This window comes from Rissa tridactyla, chromosome 9 (genome assembly GCF_028500815.1).
Source record: "Rissa tridactyla isolate bRisTri1 chromosome 9, bRisTri1.patW.cur.20221130, whole genome shotgun sequence".
Taxonomy (NCBI): domain Eukaryota; kingdom Metazoa; phylum Chordata; class Aves; order Charadriiformes; family Laridae; genus Rissa; species Rissa tridactyla.
The window spans coordinates 28417760-28432830 of record NC_071474.1 but is presented as its reverse complement, the minus strand read 5'-3'; the positions used below and the strand labels follow the sequence as shown (position 1 = coordinate 28432830).

The 15071-nt window shown below is 51.3% G+C and overlaps 1 protein-coding gene across 6 annotated transcripts in view; it reads left to right on the top strand.

The window, feature by feature from the left end:
* ARHGEF6 (Rac/Cdc42 guanine nucleotide exchange factor 6) overlaps positions 1-14224 on the top strand; it is a 46872-nt gene extending 32648 nt beyond the window's left edge. For 5 of the 6 annotated variants that reach the window (XM_054214314.1, XM_054214312.1, XM_054214317.1 and 2 more), the window contains 10 exons: positions 888-974; positions 1962-2040; positions 2812-2945; positions 3244-3369; positions 6194-6214; positions 7015-7108; positions 8097-8186; positions 9356-9455; positions 10353-10407; positions 11798-14224. In XM_054214314.1, coding sequence (XP_054070289.1) covers positions 888-974; positions 1962-2040; positions 2812-2945; positions 3244-3369; positions 6194-6214; positions 7015-7108; positions 8097-8186; positions 9356-9455; positions 10353-10407; positions 11798-11938 — 927 coding nt within the window. In that variant the 3' untranslated portion in view covers positions 11939-14224. The remainder of the gene's footprint in view (positions 1-887; positions 975-1961; positions 2041-2811; positions 2946-3243; positions 3370-6193; positions 6215-7014; positions 7109-8096; positions 8187-9355; positions 9456-10352; positions 10408-11797) is intronic. The other variant, XM_054214315.1, reaches the window with a different exon arrangement.
* The last annotated feature ends 847 nt before the right edge of the window (positions 14225-15071 follow it).

The window sequence follows — 15071 nt, the reverse complement described above, 5'->3', positions numbered from 1 at the left end:
GGGTTCAAGGCCAGGCTGGACGGGGCTTGGAGCAACCTGTTCTGGTGGGAGGTGTCCCTGCCCAGGGCAGGGGGTGGCACTGGGTGGGCTTTAAGGTCCCTCCCAACCCAACCCAATCTATGATTCTATGAAATAATGCTGATAAATACTTTTACCTGGAGAGGAGCTGTGCAAAGGGATTGTGCACGTCTTTGGAGTCAGGCCCCCCAGGGGCTTAGCTTCAGCCCTTTGGTGACACATTTTTCAAGCAAAAGAAGTATCTTGGTGTCATATAGCACATTAATTTCCCTCTTTTCCCCCTGTGACTTACTCTGAGAAATGAGAGTGACCTGAAAGTGTGCATTAGCGTAACCATTCTGCCACATCCTGTGCACAGCGCGGTGGCTGCTGTGATGTCCCGCTCCAGAGCCAACTGCGCTTTGGAAATAACTGGAGGGATTCCTGTGCCACTGGTCCTAAAGCATCGCACCAGTGCTTGCTACAGACCTTCACCCAAGGTGTTAAAGCCATGGTTGGTGTTTGCTGTGTGGGAAAGTGCCTGCTGTAGCAACTTTTCCATGGGAAGGGAAGACAAAGCCCTGTAGAGTCTCATCCCCAATTCTTTGGGTGCTGAAGTGCTGGGGAACATAAGGTCTTAGTCTTTGGAGGCACTCAAATCTTTGGAAGAGGACGTCAGTCATATCGTCAGGATTAGCAGGATGCAGACAAAACACATGCAGGAAAAGCTTGTACAGAAATGAGCTGCTGAAAATGGAAAAAGCCAAAATAATTGGCTTGGGGGTGGTCTCTGGAAGGCTGCGACTCCAGCTGAAACAGGTTCAGTTTGCTGGAGGAAAGTACTTGTGATGCATTCCAAAGTGGCCTGAGCTAAATTCTCATCCCCGCAGGAGAAAGAAGAGCGATATTTCTTGTTGTTTTCGAACGTTTTGCTGATGCTGTCTGCAAGCCCACGGATGAGTGGGTTCATCTATCAGGTAGGCATGCTCAAATTGAAGTTGCAAGGCGTTAGGTGTGAAAAAGGAAATCAGATAGCTCTTATCAAATTCAGAGCCTCTGCTTCCTTAAACCTCTCTGTTGTGATGCAAATGCCCCAGGGCTTGGTTTTACCATGCAATGCCAGGACACTTAGTGCCTTTGTCCTGCCAGCTGGTTAAACAGCATTTGGTAAGTGTGAATGCAGTGAAATTAGAAAAAAAACCCAACCCTCGGAGCACAGTTGTCATACGTGTTCTCAAGAACCTTGTGTGTGTGTGTATAAGGTGTCCTGACCCAGCTGTAGGGTTTTGCCCCACATGACCAGCCAGCCGGCTCTTGGGCTTGGGCCATCTCTGGAAAATACTTCACCACTGCAAAGAGCCCCAAATTCCCACTCCGTGATGCCCCCCCCAAAACACTGCATTTCTTGTGTTTTGCCGTTTGAAAGGCTGCAATCAGGCTGGTGGGAGCTTGGCTTTTCTCCAGTTGCCTGAAACCATCCATCCCCTCCAGGAAAAGGATGCTCTCCTCTTGTGTCATTTGTCCTATGCAAGGGTGATGAAGGACACAGGGGTGATGAGGGACAGGAAAGATTCGGGAAGGATTTTGGCTGGTTTTTTTTTAGACTTAAGGTGAGCAGGCGGTTCATCATGCAAAACAGAGGGAAAGGGAAGGCTGTCAGAAAAACCAGGGGAAGTTCATCCTCCTGAGTTGGTTGTAGCAAGGGTTTGCACCTAGTGAAGGGAAAGGGCGGCGGATAAGCCAGGGATGACTCAGTCATCATGGGAGCCTCTTCTCTGAGGCTTGACCTAGTTGTGCAGGGAAATCTAGATCCATACATTAAAGGAGACTCTTCCCACAGCCTGAAGCCTTCGCAAATTAGTTTTTAATGAGAATTCCCAAAGAGAATGGGATCAGCAGAAACAAGCAGAACAACGCCTGCCTGGAAGTGGGTGCAGACACTGACGACTCCTCAATTTTCCTAGGGAAAGCTGCCTTTGACGGGAATGACGCTGACAAAGCTGGAGGATGCCGAAGGGAACGAGCACGTGTTTGAAATCGCAGGTCAGTGTGGCCCCTGCCTGGGGACATCCTCCCAGTCTGAACAGCAGCTGCCACTGGATATGCTGGTCCTCCTCCCTCCACCCACTGCTCCACACTCTTCTTTTTGCTGTTTTACCATGCATGGTCGGAGTTGCTGAGCATCTCCCTCTGGGTTGAGGCAACCACCTCCCAGTGCCCTTCAGCTCTGTCTCTGGGCTGCTTTCAGAGACCGTAATGTTTGACAAGGGACAAATCTCCTGCCAGGGCTGGTTGTGGCTCCAGTAGCACTGCTGTGTGCCATGCATTCCCTGTCTGCGCCTGGGGTCCATCCCATGCAGCTGTGAGCACCTTGTTTATTGACAGATTAATGGCTCTGGTCATCAGATAGCTTTCCTAATGTTCCTCACAATTTTGCCCTTCGATTTCTCTCATTGCTTGTCGCTATACACAGTCGTCATGCACAGTGACTTGGCTGCAGTGCAGCTATTTGCGCTGGTGGCATTTGGTGTCGGGGTCCTGTCCATCATGGAAATGTTGCATTTGCTTCCTTTTAACATTAAATAATTCCTCACACATTCAGCTTGCCAGTTCCCTTGGCTTTTCAGTGCTGCTCCCACACTGGCAGGAACGGGCAGTCACGAAGAATCACATCTTGGCCATGGCCTTTTTGCAGCCACTGGACTTTTCAAATTGAGGAGCCACTTGCCGCTGTGCCGAGTTGAGCTTCACCCTGTGTTTCCTCCCGGCTCTCTGCCAGCTTGCTAAAGATGGTTGTTTAACCCTCTGCCGCAGGGAACATGACAGAGCGGATCACTGTCTCCTGCAGCACCAGCCAGGACTTGCAGGAATGGCTGGACCACTTGCAAAGGCTGACCAAAGGGACCTGCAACACCGTACCCAAGACGCAGTCCTGGAGCGCTCACTCGGTAAATCTCCCCCTCCCCGGCCCCTCTGCTGCCTGGGGTTCCTCCGCCCTGCCCCATCTCGCTTTTTTTGGCAATGCAACTCGATATTGAGGTAACGTGCAGAGCTGTATAAGACACAATCTGCAGTTTTGCTTGTAACCTTGGCATGCTTATGCCATTTTACAGGTATCCTGCCCTATTTTTGCTGCCTCGTAGATGTCTCGAAGGGGTTGACAGTGAACCCATGTCCATCGCCCTCTGCTACTCTACGTTGTTTGGTAGCTCACAGTCTCCATTTGCTTCCCCTCTATTTTCTCAGGCATTTAGTTCAGCCGGACAGATCCGTGGCCCTCTGGAACCTCCGAAAATCCTCAAGCCCTGGAGCTTGAGCTGCCTCCGTCCTGCTCCTCCGCTCAGACCCTCGGCTGCGCTGAGTTACAAAGAGGTAATTGTCCCACTTGCCCGCAGAGCACCGGGGTTCCACGGCAATCTCTGGTTCTTGTCTCCACATTTCTTATCCCACAGCGAGGGCACAGAAGTTTAGGTTAACGGGGAGGTGGAGAGAAATGGCTCGGCAAAGTTTTGTCCCAGTCCTGGCGATGGATGCTTGTCGCCGCGGCTGGCAGGGGAAGCAGGAGCACGTGTGTTTGCAGGCTCAGCCCCGTTCCCCGTGTTTGCTCTGGGCTGTTGGATGTCACCGGTCCCACAGCAGCCTGTCCCTGCAGCCTTGCATGTCCCATCAAGCGCTCTCCTTCAGCAGTGCCGTGGTGGAGCTGCCTCCCCACCTCCTCCTCCTCCTCCTCCTCCTCCTGCCTTGGTCTGAGCCATGGGTGGGAGTTGGGACGTGCTCCAGCTCCAGCATCCCCCAAGCTGCAGGATGGAGCAGCAACGCTGCACCAAGAGGAAGCGGAAAAAGGCCTGTTGGTGTTTCTTGTGTCTTCCGCCCCGTGTTTCGGTGGCTGGAGCAGGGCTCCCTGTGGCAGCCGTGGGACTTGACCCTCCTCCACCACCCACCCCGGTGTTTTACACACCCAGACCCTGCCGGGAGGCGGCACCCGAGGGATCGCTTCCCCCGCAGAAACCCCGAGCCTGGGAGGGAGGGGGCGGCGTGGGGAAACCCAAAATACAACCCAGCTCCGATTCTCACCCCCCGCTGTAACTGCAGTGCTCTCCTTCCCTACCTCACATTAAACTTTTGGGATTACTCACCAGTACCTTGGGTAACGTTCCTCTTACTGAATGAGCACTCCGGTTCTGAGTCAGACGCCTTTCTTGGTACAGCAGCCCTGGGAGCGTCACTGCCCGGGCTCCCAGTGGGGATGGGGACGGGGAGGGAGGCTCGGACCCCCTCAGCCCCCCCAGCCCTCAGGGATGGAGAGCCCGGCAGCCGGGGGGGCTGGGGGTCCGCTGCTCCAGGTAGAGATTTTGGGTAGCCTCATGGCATTTTGCAACATTCATTTCTTAAAATTTGTTAAACGGCGCATTCCAGTTTGGGAATGAAGTTGTTCAAAAACCAGCCAAGCAGACTGGAAACCACCCTTAATCTTTGCATGGTTCAAGTCCCTAACGTAGACTAAACCCTTTCTTGCTTGCCTGGTGAATTAAAATATAGGAAGAGGCTTTGAATTAGAGGAGAAAATTTTTCTGCGTGAAAGTGCAGGGCTGACACTTGTTTATAAGGTAGGCCAAACCCACAGATTGAGTGATATCATTAATAACCACAGTCCTGCGCAGTTTTTCAGTTGTCCCCTGCCTGCTGCGCGGGGCAGGAGTCAAACTCGCTGTGTTGAAACCAGGCGAGAGGTTTTTGCTGCGGAGGCCGAGCAGGGGGGGAGCCCCGGGGACCCACAGCGTGGTTTTCATGGGAACTTGGCCACCTCGGTGGAAACCCAAAGGCGCAGGGGTCCACCGGAGCTGGAGCACAGCCTGGTACGCAGTGGGTCCAGCCTGAGCCTGGGGGCAGCTCCCCGCTCGGGGAGGGACTTGTGGACGCCACCCTGCGATGACAAATGTGGAATAAGTTCAGTTGTTATCCCCAGCACAACTGCGTCCACCTCATCCCTCCCTCCGGAGTGCTCAGTCACTAAGCAGAACTCCTCTTTCACTGTATTTTTATTTTAATGTAAATTAGGGCACAAAATAAACTATGCTAACAGCTCGATTACCTTCCTTTGGTAGTAGGAAAGCTGCAAGTCACCTTCCTATGCTGAAGATATAACGAAGGGATACAAGTCTCAAAGGTTATTGGCAGGGAGTGGGGGAGTTTGATTAAAAGATTAGAGAATTTCAGACATCCAGTGTCACTTTAATTGGCTTCTAGCAGTGTAGGACGGGATGGCACAGTCTTGTGCATTTCCTCGTACCTAGCTGTGCTCAGGAAACCCCAGAACCTGCGTGCGTACCGCACAGCGCTCTTGTTATTTCCATCGAAATTGGGTCATTTTTCCTGTTGTGTTTCCAGTAATCATTTGAAATGACAGAGCAGGTGCTGTGGGTAAAGCATTGTGTCCGGATTCGGGTTAGCAAAGTGAAAAAGATTTACGGACGACTTCTTTTTCTTCTTCTTTTTTTTTTTTTTTTTTTTTAAGTGGCCTGCTTTGCATTAGGAGATGGGTTTATAACGTCAGGATTCGGGATTCTGCAGGAGAGCCGTGCGGCTCCCTGTGCCGAGCATCCCAGGGATGGGGACCCGCAGGACGCGCCGGCAGAGCAGGGGGATGCCATTGCCTCCTGTGAAGGATGGCAGGTGCCCTCTGGGAGTGTGCCCTTGGGGAAGATGGGGTTCTGGGGGATTGTCAGCAGGGTGGGCAGAGTATCCCAGAGCCGGGTCGGGTCAGAGGGCGCAGGACTGAGCGCAGGAGCAGCCCCCCAGCTGCCTCCCAGGGCTCGGATGCAGCCGGGCGCGCGGGGCGGCTGCAGCATCGCCTGGCACCAAGGGGTGCTGCTGTTTTTGAGCACCGTTCTCTTAGGCAGCCAACATCTCCAGGAAGCTGCTACTAACCAAGGAGGCATGTTCTCTATTTCGATGTGTCCGGAGCGTATTAATGCCCACTTGCCATGTATTTCACATGTAATTTTTTTCAAGTTCTGCATGACACCGTGCTCCTTTGCATGTTGATAGCGCTCTAAAACCAGGTCAGAGGGTGTGCCACATTAATCGCAAAACTAACATTTATGTGTGTTTTAGAATTGTGGATTTAATGGACTTGGTCAATAAAAATCATCAGTCTCTCACACTCATCTTCTCTTTCTTTGCATATTCATTGTAGAGGATGTCTTATATCTTAAAGGTAAGGGTAGATACATCTCTTTGGCTTATTGCAGCAAAGAACGCTCGTTCCTGTTCACGCTTCTTGTGCTTGCATGACCCTAATTTTGCCTGGCTGTATCAGTAAGTTATCACGAGAGTCCGTGGTGACTGGCAAATATATTTTGAGATGACTCTCAAGAAGGATTTTAGTATTATAAAATTCCTGGCATGCCTCTTCTGCCGCTTACAATCCGTATTGCATGTAACCTACTAATAAACTAATTCTCTCAAAATCAGCAAGACTTGTAACTCAGTGAAGGAGGTAAAAGCTTGTGTTTCTTACCTGTGGAGTCATAGCCAACACTAACTTTGTGTGTATTTGTTCGTTGTCTGTGTTTGTCTGTGGGGGATTTGTACTCTCAAACAAAATCATTTGGAAACAGTGTCATTTGCCAACCATTTTATATTAGAAATCAAATCGAGTCAAGGCAATAAACAACATTATAGGGTTCCCTGACAAAGACCCCGGAGCTGGTAAGCAGACTAAAAGTGCTGTGAATGTCTTTGAATTCTTTGGCTAAAGCATCTTAGCCGAGAGTTGAATCCGCTAAAGGAGCTTGTCTTGTCCCAGACCTGGAGTTACAATTCCCAGGGCTGTTCCAGGGCCACAGCTAGCCCATGGGAAAGGCAAAAAGCATCATTTCCCCCAACTTTGTCATTGTCTGCTTTGTAGTTCTCTAATGTGTTGTGTGTAACACGGGTAGCTGCGTTCAGCTGCGCTGCTCCGCTCTTCGAGCTGCCTTTGGTTCTGGTTAAACACAAGAGTCTGTTTCTCTATAGGATTCCAGCAAAAGTCCAAAAACAATGAAGAAGTTTCTTCCGAAAAGGAAAACTGAAAGAAAACCGTCTGATGAAGAGTTTGTTATTCGGAAAAGTAAGTGTTGGGTTTTTTTTTCTCTTCTTTTTGGAGGTTTGTGTGTACTCGGTGATCTCCGCGGGACGTTGAGAGCAGCCTTTCTTATGGCGCGGGATGCGCCAGGATGCTTGTGTTGTGAGCAAGCCTACATGCTGCCGAGCACAGGAGGCTTCTGGAAGCGCCCCGCTCCTCAGCCTCTGTCACATCCCCTGCCAGTGACGACGGCCAGGAGTCCTGCCACCTCCTCGTGATCCTCTGGTTGTGGGTGGTCTTGTTCTGGCTGCGAAGCCAAGGAGCTACTTCCAAGGGGTTAAAAGCTGCATCAAAACTGCACATCAATGGGCATCAAAATGTGTCGGAGAGCTGGGACAAACCCTTAGCTGGCTGTGCCAGCAGCTCCTGGAGCAGTTTTCGTGGGGGACCAGGGAACAAAAAAGGACCCCATCCTTGCAGGGGGTGTTCACCTGCAAAGAGGGATGTTATGACAGCTCCCTGAAGTCCCCTTGGGACACTCCTTGGGGGTTTTACATGAAAGGCCCTGGTCACCCAGCGGTGAGCTGCTGCAGTGCACAGCCTGAGGGTCAGTCGTCTCCCTTGAGAAGACAGTGCTGAGCTAGGGCTGGACATGAAGGCTTCATGTTGCCAAGTCCCGCTCTGATGCGGCTGTGCTGGACCCCCCCCTCGCAGGGCTGCTCTGCTGCCCCATCTCCTGGTCATCCCTACCCCCAAACTCGGGTGAGGGGGGGGTTTTGCTGAGTTTTTGCTGAGTTTTTGCTGAGCTGAGCAGCGAGAAGTGCATTTTCACACCATTTCATCACGGTACTCGATGCCACGGGATGGTGCAAAGGCCAGAAAATATAAAGGACCTCAAAAAGGAATTAGGCAAAGTCCCAGAGACGGTGTCAGTCAAGGAAACAACAGGCTCTTCTCTTCGGGGACTTGGGAGCAAGATGATGCCAAAAGAACTGTGCTTTTTGTGATAGCTGTTGTCTGCGGTGTTTTACAGGTACAGCTGCGCTGGAAGAAGATGCTCAGATCCTGAAGGTGATCGAGGCATACTGTACCGGGGCAGGCTTCCAGCAAGCTCTCAGCTCAGGTGGGCGCACAACCAGATTTAATTTAATTCTTAAGACTCTGCCTGCAACGCTGATAACCCCTCTGGGAAAAAAAAAAACCAGCTGGTTGCATCATACAGCAACGCGACTCATGCTAGGAAACTGTGCGGTGTTCAATCTTCAAGATAAGGGAGCTTCATCTGCCTAGTGGTTTAGTTGCCATTGTTTTTCTTCTAAACACAGAGGATGAAGCAGGTAGGAGGGCAGATGAGACACAGCTATTTCACCAGCGCTTGTTAGGAATTAAGCAAACCTAGTCCGTGGTTGTCAGCACTGAAAACCTGATGGTAATCTCGGGTTGCATATAGCTTTAGAAAGGAAGCATGAATATTATCTCTCAATCAGCTGCGTGTTTAAGAACAAGCTGCTTCATGAGAACCTATGTAACATCTTCAACTCTGGAAATATAACTATTTGTCATTGCTGGTGAGATGTCAAATTAAATCACTGAGCTATCAAATAATGGTACATTTGAAAAAAGAGAGGCCGCGTTTCTTCTGAGAGCTCTTGACCCTAATCGAGTGATTTCATTTATAAGTCATGATCATAGAATCATCTAATGGTTTGGATTGGAAGGGACCTTAAAGCCCACCCAGTGCCACCCCTTGCCCTGGGCAGGGACACCTCCCACCACACCAGGTTGCTCCAAGCCCCGTCCAGCCTGGCCTTGAACCCCTCCATGGATGGGGCAGCCACAGCTTCTCTGGGCAACCTGGGCCAGGGGCTCACCACCCTCACAGCCAAGAATTTCTTCCTGATATCCAATCTAAATCTACCCTCCTTTAGCTTGAAACCGTTACCCCATGTCCTGTCACTACACTCCCTGATCCAGAGTCCCTCCCCAGCCTTCCTGTAGGCCCCCTTCAGGGACTGGAAGGCCGCTATAAGGTCTCCCTGGAGCCTTCCCTTCTCCAGGCTAACAGAGCTCTAGTCGCAGTGAGCCCTCTTGGAAAACTTTCCACTTGCTGCTTTGGCTCCCGGTTGGTGGGACGTGGAAGCCCATGTTTAACCATGGCAGGTCACTGGTGGCTGCTCGAGCCCCCGCGTCCCTGGTCTGCCCCAGGCTCCCAGAGGGCCGCTGGCTACCTGGTGGCATGGGCATGCGAGGAAGTCTCCCTCCTTCTCCCTGATGAGTAATTCTCCTACACAGGCTCCCGTAAAGACTCCATCCCCCAAGTCCTTCTTCCCGAGGAAGAGAAAATCATCGTAGAGGAAACACGAAGCAATGGCCAGACCGTCACGGAGGAGAAGTAAGCGCGGCTGCTCTCCGCTTGCACATCCCCTTACTGCTTCTTGGAAAGATGTTAAAAATGAATGCCCTCTCCTTCTGCATCCCTGCAGAGGGGCCAGGCTGATGTCACCGGCTGCTGCCTTAGGGCTGGCGAGAACCACTGGGCTATTTCGGTGGCTATTTTGTCCCTTTTTAAGAACGGATCCGCCTTCCCAGCGGCTCTGACGTGGCCATAGCCCTCTGGGAGTCTGTGTGCCGGGTCCTGAGAGTCACGGAGCTTTTCCGGATGCAGCTAATGGGGGCAGGGAGGACAGAACCAAACAAGTGGCTTTTTTTTTTTTTTTTTTCTTTTTAACTCCTGACATACCGGGCTGCTACCCCTGGGGACGCCCCCGACAGCCAGGGGATGCTGTCTGCGAGTGCCCCCAGTACCTTCAGCATCTGGGTGACCCCCTTGATCCGCTCCTTTCCAAACCCAGACAGGGCATTCCTTTCATGCTCGCTTTTCTGGCAGCATGACTTCAAGGAATCAAGGCCCTTTTACAAAAGATTGCTCAGGCGTTTCCAGATGTAAAGTCATTGTTATTTATTGCAGTAGCACAAACAAGGAAGCCAAAGCCACAGATCTTTGTTGATAAGTTGGAGATAGCAGAACAAGATATTTTTTCTTGAGTTTTGAGAAGAGAGCCCTGAATTTTGGACCGGTGGCCTATAAATGCCCTTGGGCATTTCCAGAGTCTCCTCACGGGCAGCAGCCATAGCTGCAACCTGAGGTTTGCAAGGCAGAAGCTGGAAGCACCTTCCCCATCAACGCCTCGCTCACAAAAGCTCCCGTGCTGTTGCTGTTTTGTTGCCTTCCAGCTCTTTTTATTTCCTTTTTATTTCCTTTTGGGTTTTTTTGCATCTCTTTTCGCAGGAGCCTTGTTGACACGGTTTATGCACTGAAAGATGAAGTCAAAGAACTGAAGCAGGTAATTCCAGTGGGATTGTTTGTGCTGGCTGCACTGGGGAGTTGTCTTTGACTGGTCAGTGCCCAGGAAAAGTCTTGCCAATGCTGGAGCAAGCCTGCAGCTCCCTGCATCCGTGTTTTCTTCTGGTTTAGCCCCCTCAATCAGCTCACCACGTCACCATGCGGTCCCTTGAGCACCAGAGCCAGCAGGAGGGAAGGAGTAGTTGGTCTTTGTGGTAATGTGAAACTTTCCCCCTACTCTAAAAGCTGTTTTCAACTTGACTGGTGAACGTGGATGGTTTCCAGGAGGATGCTTCTGCCTGCGGAAAGTCACTTGGACTTCCATGCAGGTCTGTAGGGTAGTAAGGGTCTACCTGGGCAGATCGGACCTGTTGTTCATAGAATCATAGAATGTGTTGGGTTGGAAGTGACCCCAAAAGGCCGTCTAGTCCAACCCCCCTGCAGTCAGCAGGGACATCTTCAACTAGATCAGATTGCTCAGAGCCTCATCCAGCCTGGCCTTGAATGTCTCCAGGGATGGGGCCTCCACCACCTCTCTGGGCAACCTGGGCCAGTGTCTCACCACCCTCACTGTAAAGAGCTTCTTCCTCATGTCTCATCTGAACCCACCCTGCTCTAGTTTAAAACCATTGCCCCTCGTCCTATCGCTACATGCCCTTGCCAACAGCCCCTCCCCATCCTTCCTGTAGGCCCCCTTCAGGGACTGGAAGGGGCTCCAAGGTCTCCCCAGAGCCTTCTCTTCTCCAGGCTGAACCCCCCCAACTCTCTCAGCCTGTCTTCATAGGAGAGGGGCTCCAGCCCTCAAATCATCCCTGGCCCCGCTCCAACAGGTCCATGTCCTTCTTGTGCTGAGGGCTGCAGAGCTGGACACAGTACTCCAGGTGGGGTCTCACCAGAGCAGAGCAGAGGGGCAGAATCCCCTCTCTGGATCTGCTGGCCACGCTTCTTTTGATGCAGCCCAGGATGCGATTGGCCTTCTGGGCTGCGAGCACACACATTGTTGGCTCATGTCCAGCTTTTCACCCACCAGTGCCCCCAAGTCCTTTTCCGCAGGGCTGCCCTCTATCACGTCATCCACCAGCCTGTATTGATAATGAGGATTGTCCCGACCCAAGCGCAGGACCTTGCACTTGGCCTTGTTGAACTTCATGAGGTTTGCTCGGGCCCACCTGTCCAGCTCATCCATGTCCCTCTGGGTGACATCCCGTCCCTCTGGCCTGTCGGACCTCACCACTCAGCTTGGTGTCATCCTCACAAGCCAGCAGTGACCTGTTGTCCACGGGATGTCATCACCTCTGAGCCACCAGGCAGCCAGGCGCACGGAAGTACCTCATTGTACAAAGCATGTGGGCATTAATTGCATCTTCGTTCCTTTCTTTTTCTCCTCGCAGGAGAACAAAAGGATGAAACAGTGTTTGGAGGAAGAGCTGAAATCCAGGAAGGACTTGGAGAAGCTGGTTAGAAGGCTGCTGAAGCAGACGGACGAGTGTGGCAGGGAGGACACGGGGCGCAAGTCGTCCCTGATCGCTTGAATTCGGGGAGAAGCTGCTGGCAGTGGTGTGTGACCTCAGGTGTTTTTTTTTGGGGAAGCGGAACTGGATCCTTTGCCTCTTCTTGCTCCTTATTTTGTTGGGTTTGGGAATTTTGTTACCAAAAAAAAAAAAAAGTCATAGAGGAAAAAAAAAATAGTTTTTCTTCCATCCAATAAGGAAATAAAGCAGAAACAATCCATCACAACTAAACCAGTAAGCAAGCGGTCCATGATTCACAATTCATCTGCAGCAACTAATACCTCATCGTACCTGCTACTGGGAGCAAATACAAACTCTGCTAACGATTGCCGCTCACCGAGGGGTTGGTAGCAGTTTCCTAGAGGAAGCTTAAGCACTTTTTAATGCTTTCATTCTTTTCAAAAGCACCGGTACCTATTTATTGAATGAAAACATTATCGAGGTGGCATTGAGCAGAAACCAAAAAGCACCATGCTCCTCTTTTCAGATAATCACAACTGGGGAAGCTTTTTCCCATCCACCTTCTTTTTTTCCCCATTAGTTGACTGTAGCGAACTAGAGCCCAGCAATACTGTGGTTCCCGTGTGTGGCCTTGATACTGATTAAAATGTGCAATTAACACGAAGACGTTTGAAGTCCTTGGGGAAGCCAGATCTGGAGCACCTGTCAGAGCGCATGGGAAGGTGTGTTGCACCCTACTGCCTCCTAACAGCTCGTGATTAGCGCAACAGGTAATTGCTGTTCTGCCCTCCCCCCCTCCCCGCCCCATCCCTTTCCTTATGCATGACCTACAACTCCCAGCCCCTGCTTTGTTTTCACATGGAGTGTCCAGGTATCGTATGAGTTTAGAGTTCCGCTGTGCTTCCCCTTGCAGCACAACATGCTTTTCTCTGTATGAAATGTAAACGCTGCTTGACGACAAAACCCAAGCCCCAAACGTGCTGGCTCCCCGCTCCCTTCTGCCCGCCTTAGGCTCTCCGTCGCTCCTTCCCAAAGGCTGGCAACGGAGCCAACGGCCACTTGTCGTCCCCGCCATCGCCCCCAAAGGGGCTTTCGGCTAGGAAAAAAGCACTGTCTCTTGGGCTAGGAAAGATATTTCTGTTTATGCTTTGACAAGAGCTGGAACGCTCCTGGGGCAAGGACGTGCGATGCCCTTCCAGATCCCAGCACAGCTCCTCGAACACAGTGCACAGGCAACATGCATATGTATCGGCTGTCTTCATCTTACTCGGTGTTACTCCCTAGTTTAGAACGGACGTTTTCCTTCCTTCCTTAGCAGCATTATAAAAGTAACCTTCTGGTAAAGTTAAGGCTAAGTCGTACGTGTATCCCAGGGCAGCGTGGTCCCCGGGTGTGCGGACACACCGCAGCTCGCTGCAGTCGTAGCGTTACACGGGTCATGAAGGACAGAAGAGAGGCAATAATTACAACTCCCTCCTTGCAATTAACATTTAGCCAGAACATAGCAAATGGTGTTTGAGGAGAGCTGGACTCCAAAACATCACAAGGAGTGTAAAAAGAAAAACCCTCTTTAAATCTAAGCTGTTTCTAGGATAAAACAGGGGTCTTTTTTGCGCTGGCTGCATTTGCTGTCTCTGGAGCATCCCAGCTGGATGGCAGCTCCCTGCATCCCCACGCAGGCACACAGATGAGCGGTTTGCTCAGCAGTCAAGCCCTCCTGTGCTGATTAATTGTTTTCCAGGATAACGAGCTTGGCCGTACACTGAGCAGCTCACGCTGCTGTTGTGGGGGGGCCATGCCCAGACACCCCGGCACTCTCTGCTCCCACTGCCCGCCTGAGGCTGGGCTGGGGACCAGGCTGGGGACCGGCTGGGGACCAGCACAGCCAGCACAAGGAGGCAAACCCAGGGCCATTTACACTCCGAGGAGAGGGTAGAAATAATTCCTCGCTGCCCCTCCCTGGTTTAGTTGAAACCCATGCTGTGTACATATGCATGTTTGTAAGATGTAATGTGACGGAGGGCGCACTGGGACTTTTTGGATCAAGCGTTTGTCAAGAGCTAGAAGCCAAAAAAGACAAGAAAATAAAATTAAAAGGAAAAGAAGCCATGCCGGATGGACAGCAATGTTTCCATATTTACTTTGTTTACAGTGCTTTGTAAATAGGTTCCAGTGAGTCTGTCTTTAGATGGATGTTGTGTCAGCTGCCTTCCAGTTTATCTTTGTCATGTAGGTTTATTTACTGTAACTACTTATGCAAGTTCAACTTTTCTAACATGTTTTTATTTTGAACAGTTTTTTAATTGACATTTTCAACAAATAAAGAAGGATAAAAATCGCTTCTTAGCTCTCGGGGCTGTTTCCTTTGTTTCCACCACGAAAGCAAAGCCCGTGCTTGCTGTGGGCATCCCTGATTTGCCCGAAATGCTCATTGCTGCATCATCCTCCCTCCCATTTACCGGCTGCTGCCAGGGATACTGGTGCGAATGGTGATGCTGGCGGCCGGACTGTGGCTCCCACCATCACCCAGAGCTGCGGCAGGGAAGGGCGCCTGGTCCCAGGGGAAGGAGACACGTTTTCATCCCTCAAGCCCCACCTGAGCTCTGCTGACAAGGATGCTTCATGGAGAACTAGCTGCTCCCCTCTGCACCGGCAGCTTGCTGTAGATAAGTGACTTCCTGCCCCTTTGAGATTATTTTTTTAATTTTATTTTATTTTTTAAGTTAGTGTGTGTCTTTTTTTTTTTTTCCTGGAGATTAGGTGTGGTGACAGGATTTCCTTTGGTCTACCGCTTGGACAAGACCTCTCCTGCATGCTGGTATTTTTAACTCTTTGGTAGAGATGGGCTGTGCTCTCAGCCTGCAGCCGAAGTGGGAGGATGAAGGGCAGGAGGGAGGGACCCTGCTCTCCCTCTCCAAACACAGCAGTCAGAGCGGGAGAAAGACCAGGCAAAAAAGAAACATTGGCCTTGGGTGCATCATGGAAAAACACCGGAGCCTGCCAGGGAGCCCACTTGAACCCCAGTGGTACAGAATCCCAGACTGGCTGGGGTTGGAAGGGACCTCTGGAGACGATCCAGTCCAACCCCCTGCCAGAGCAGGGTCACCCACAGCAGGTGGCACAGGAACGCCTCCAGGCGGGTTTGGAATGTCTCCAGAGACGGAGACTCCACCACCCCTCTGGGCAGCCTGTG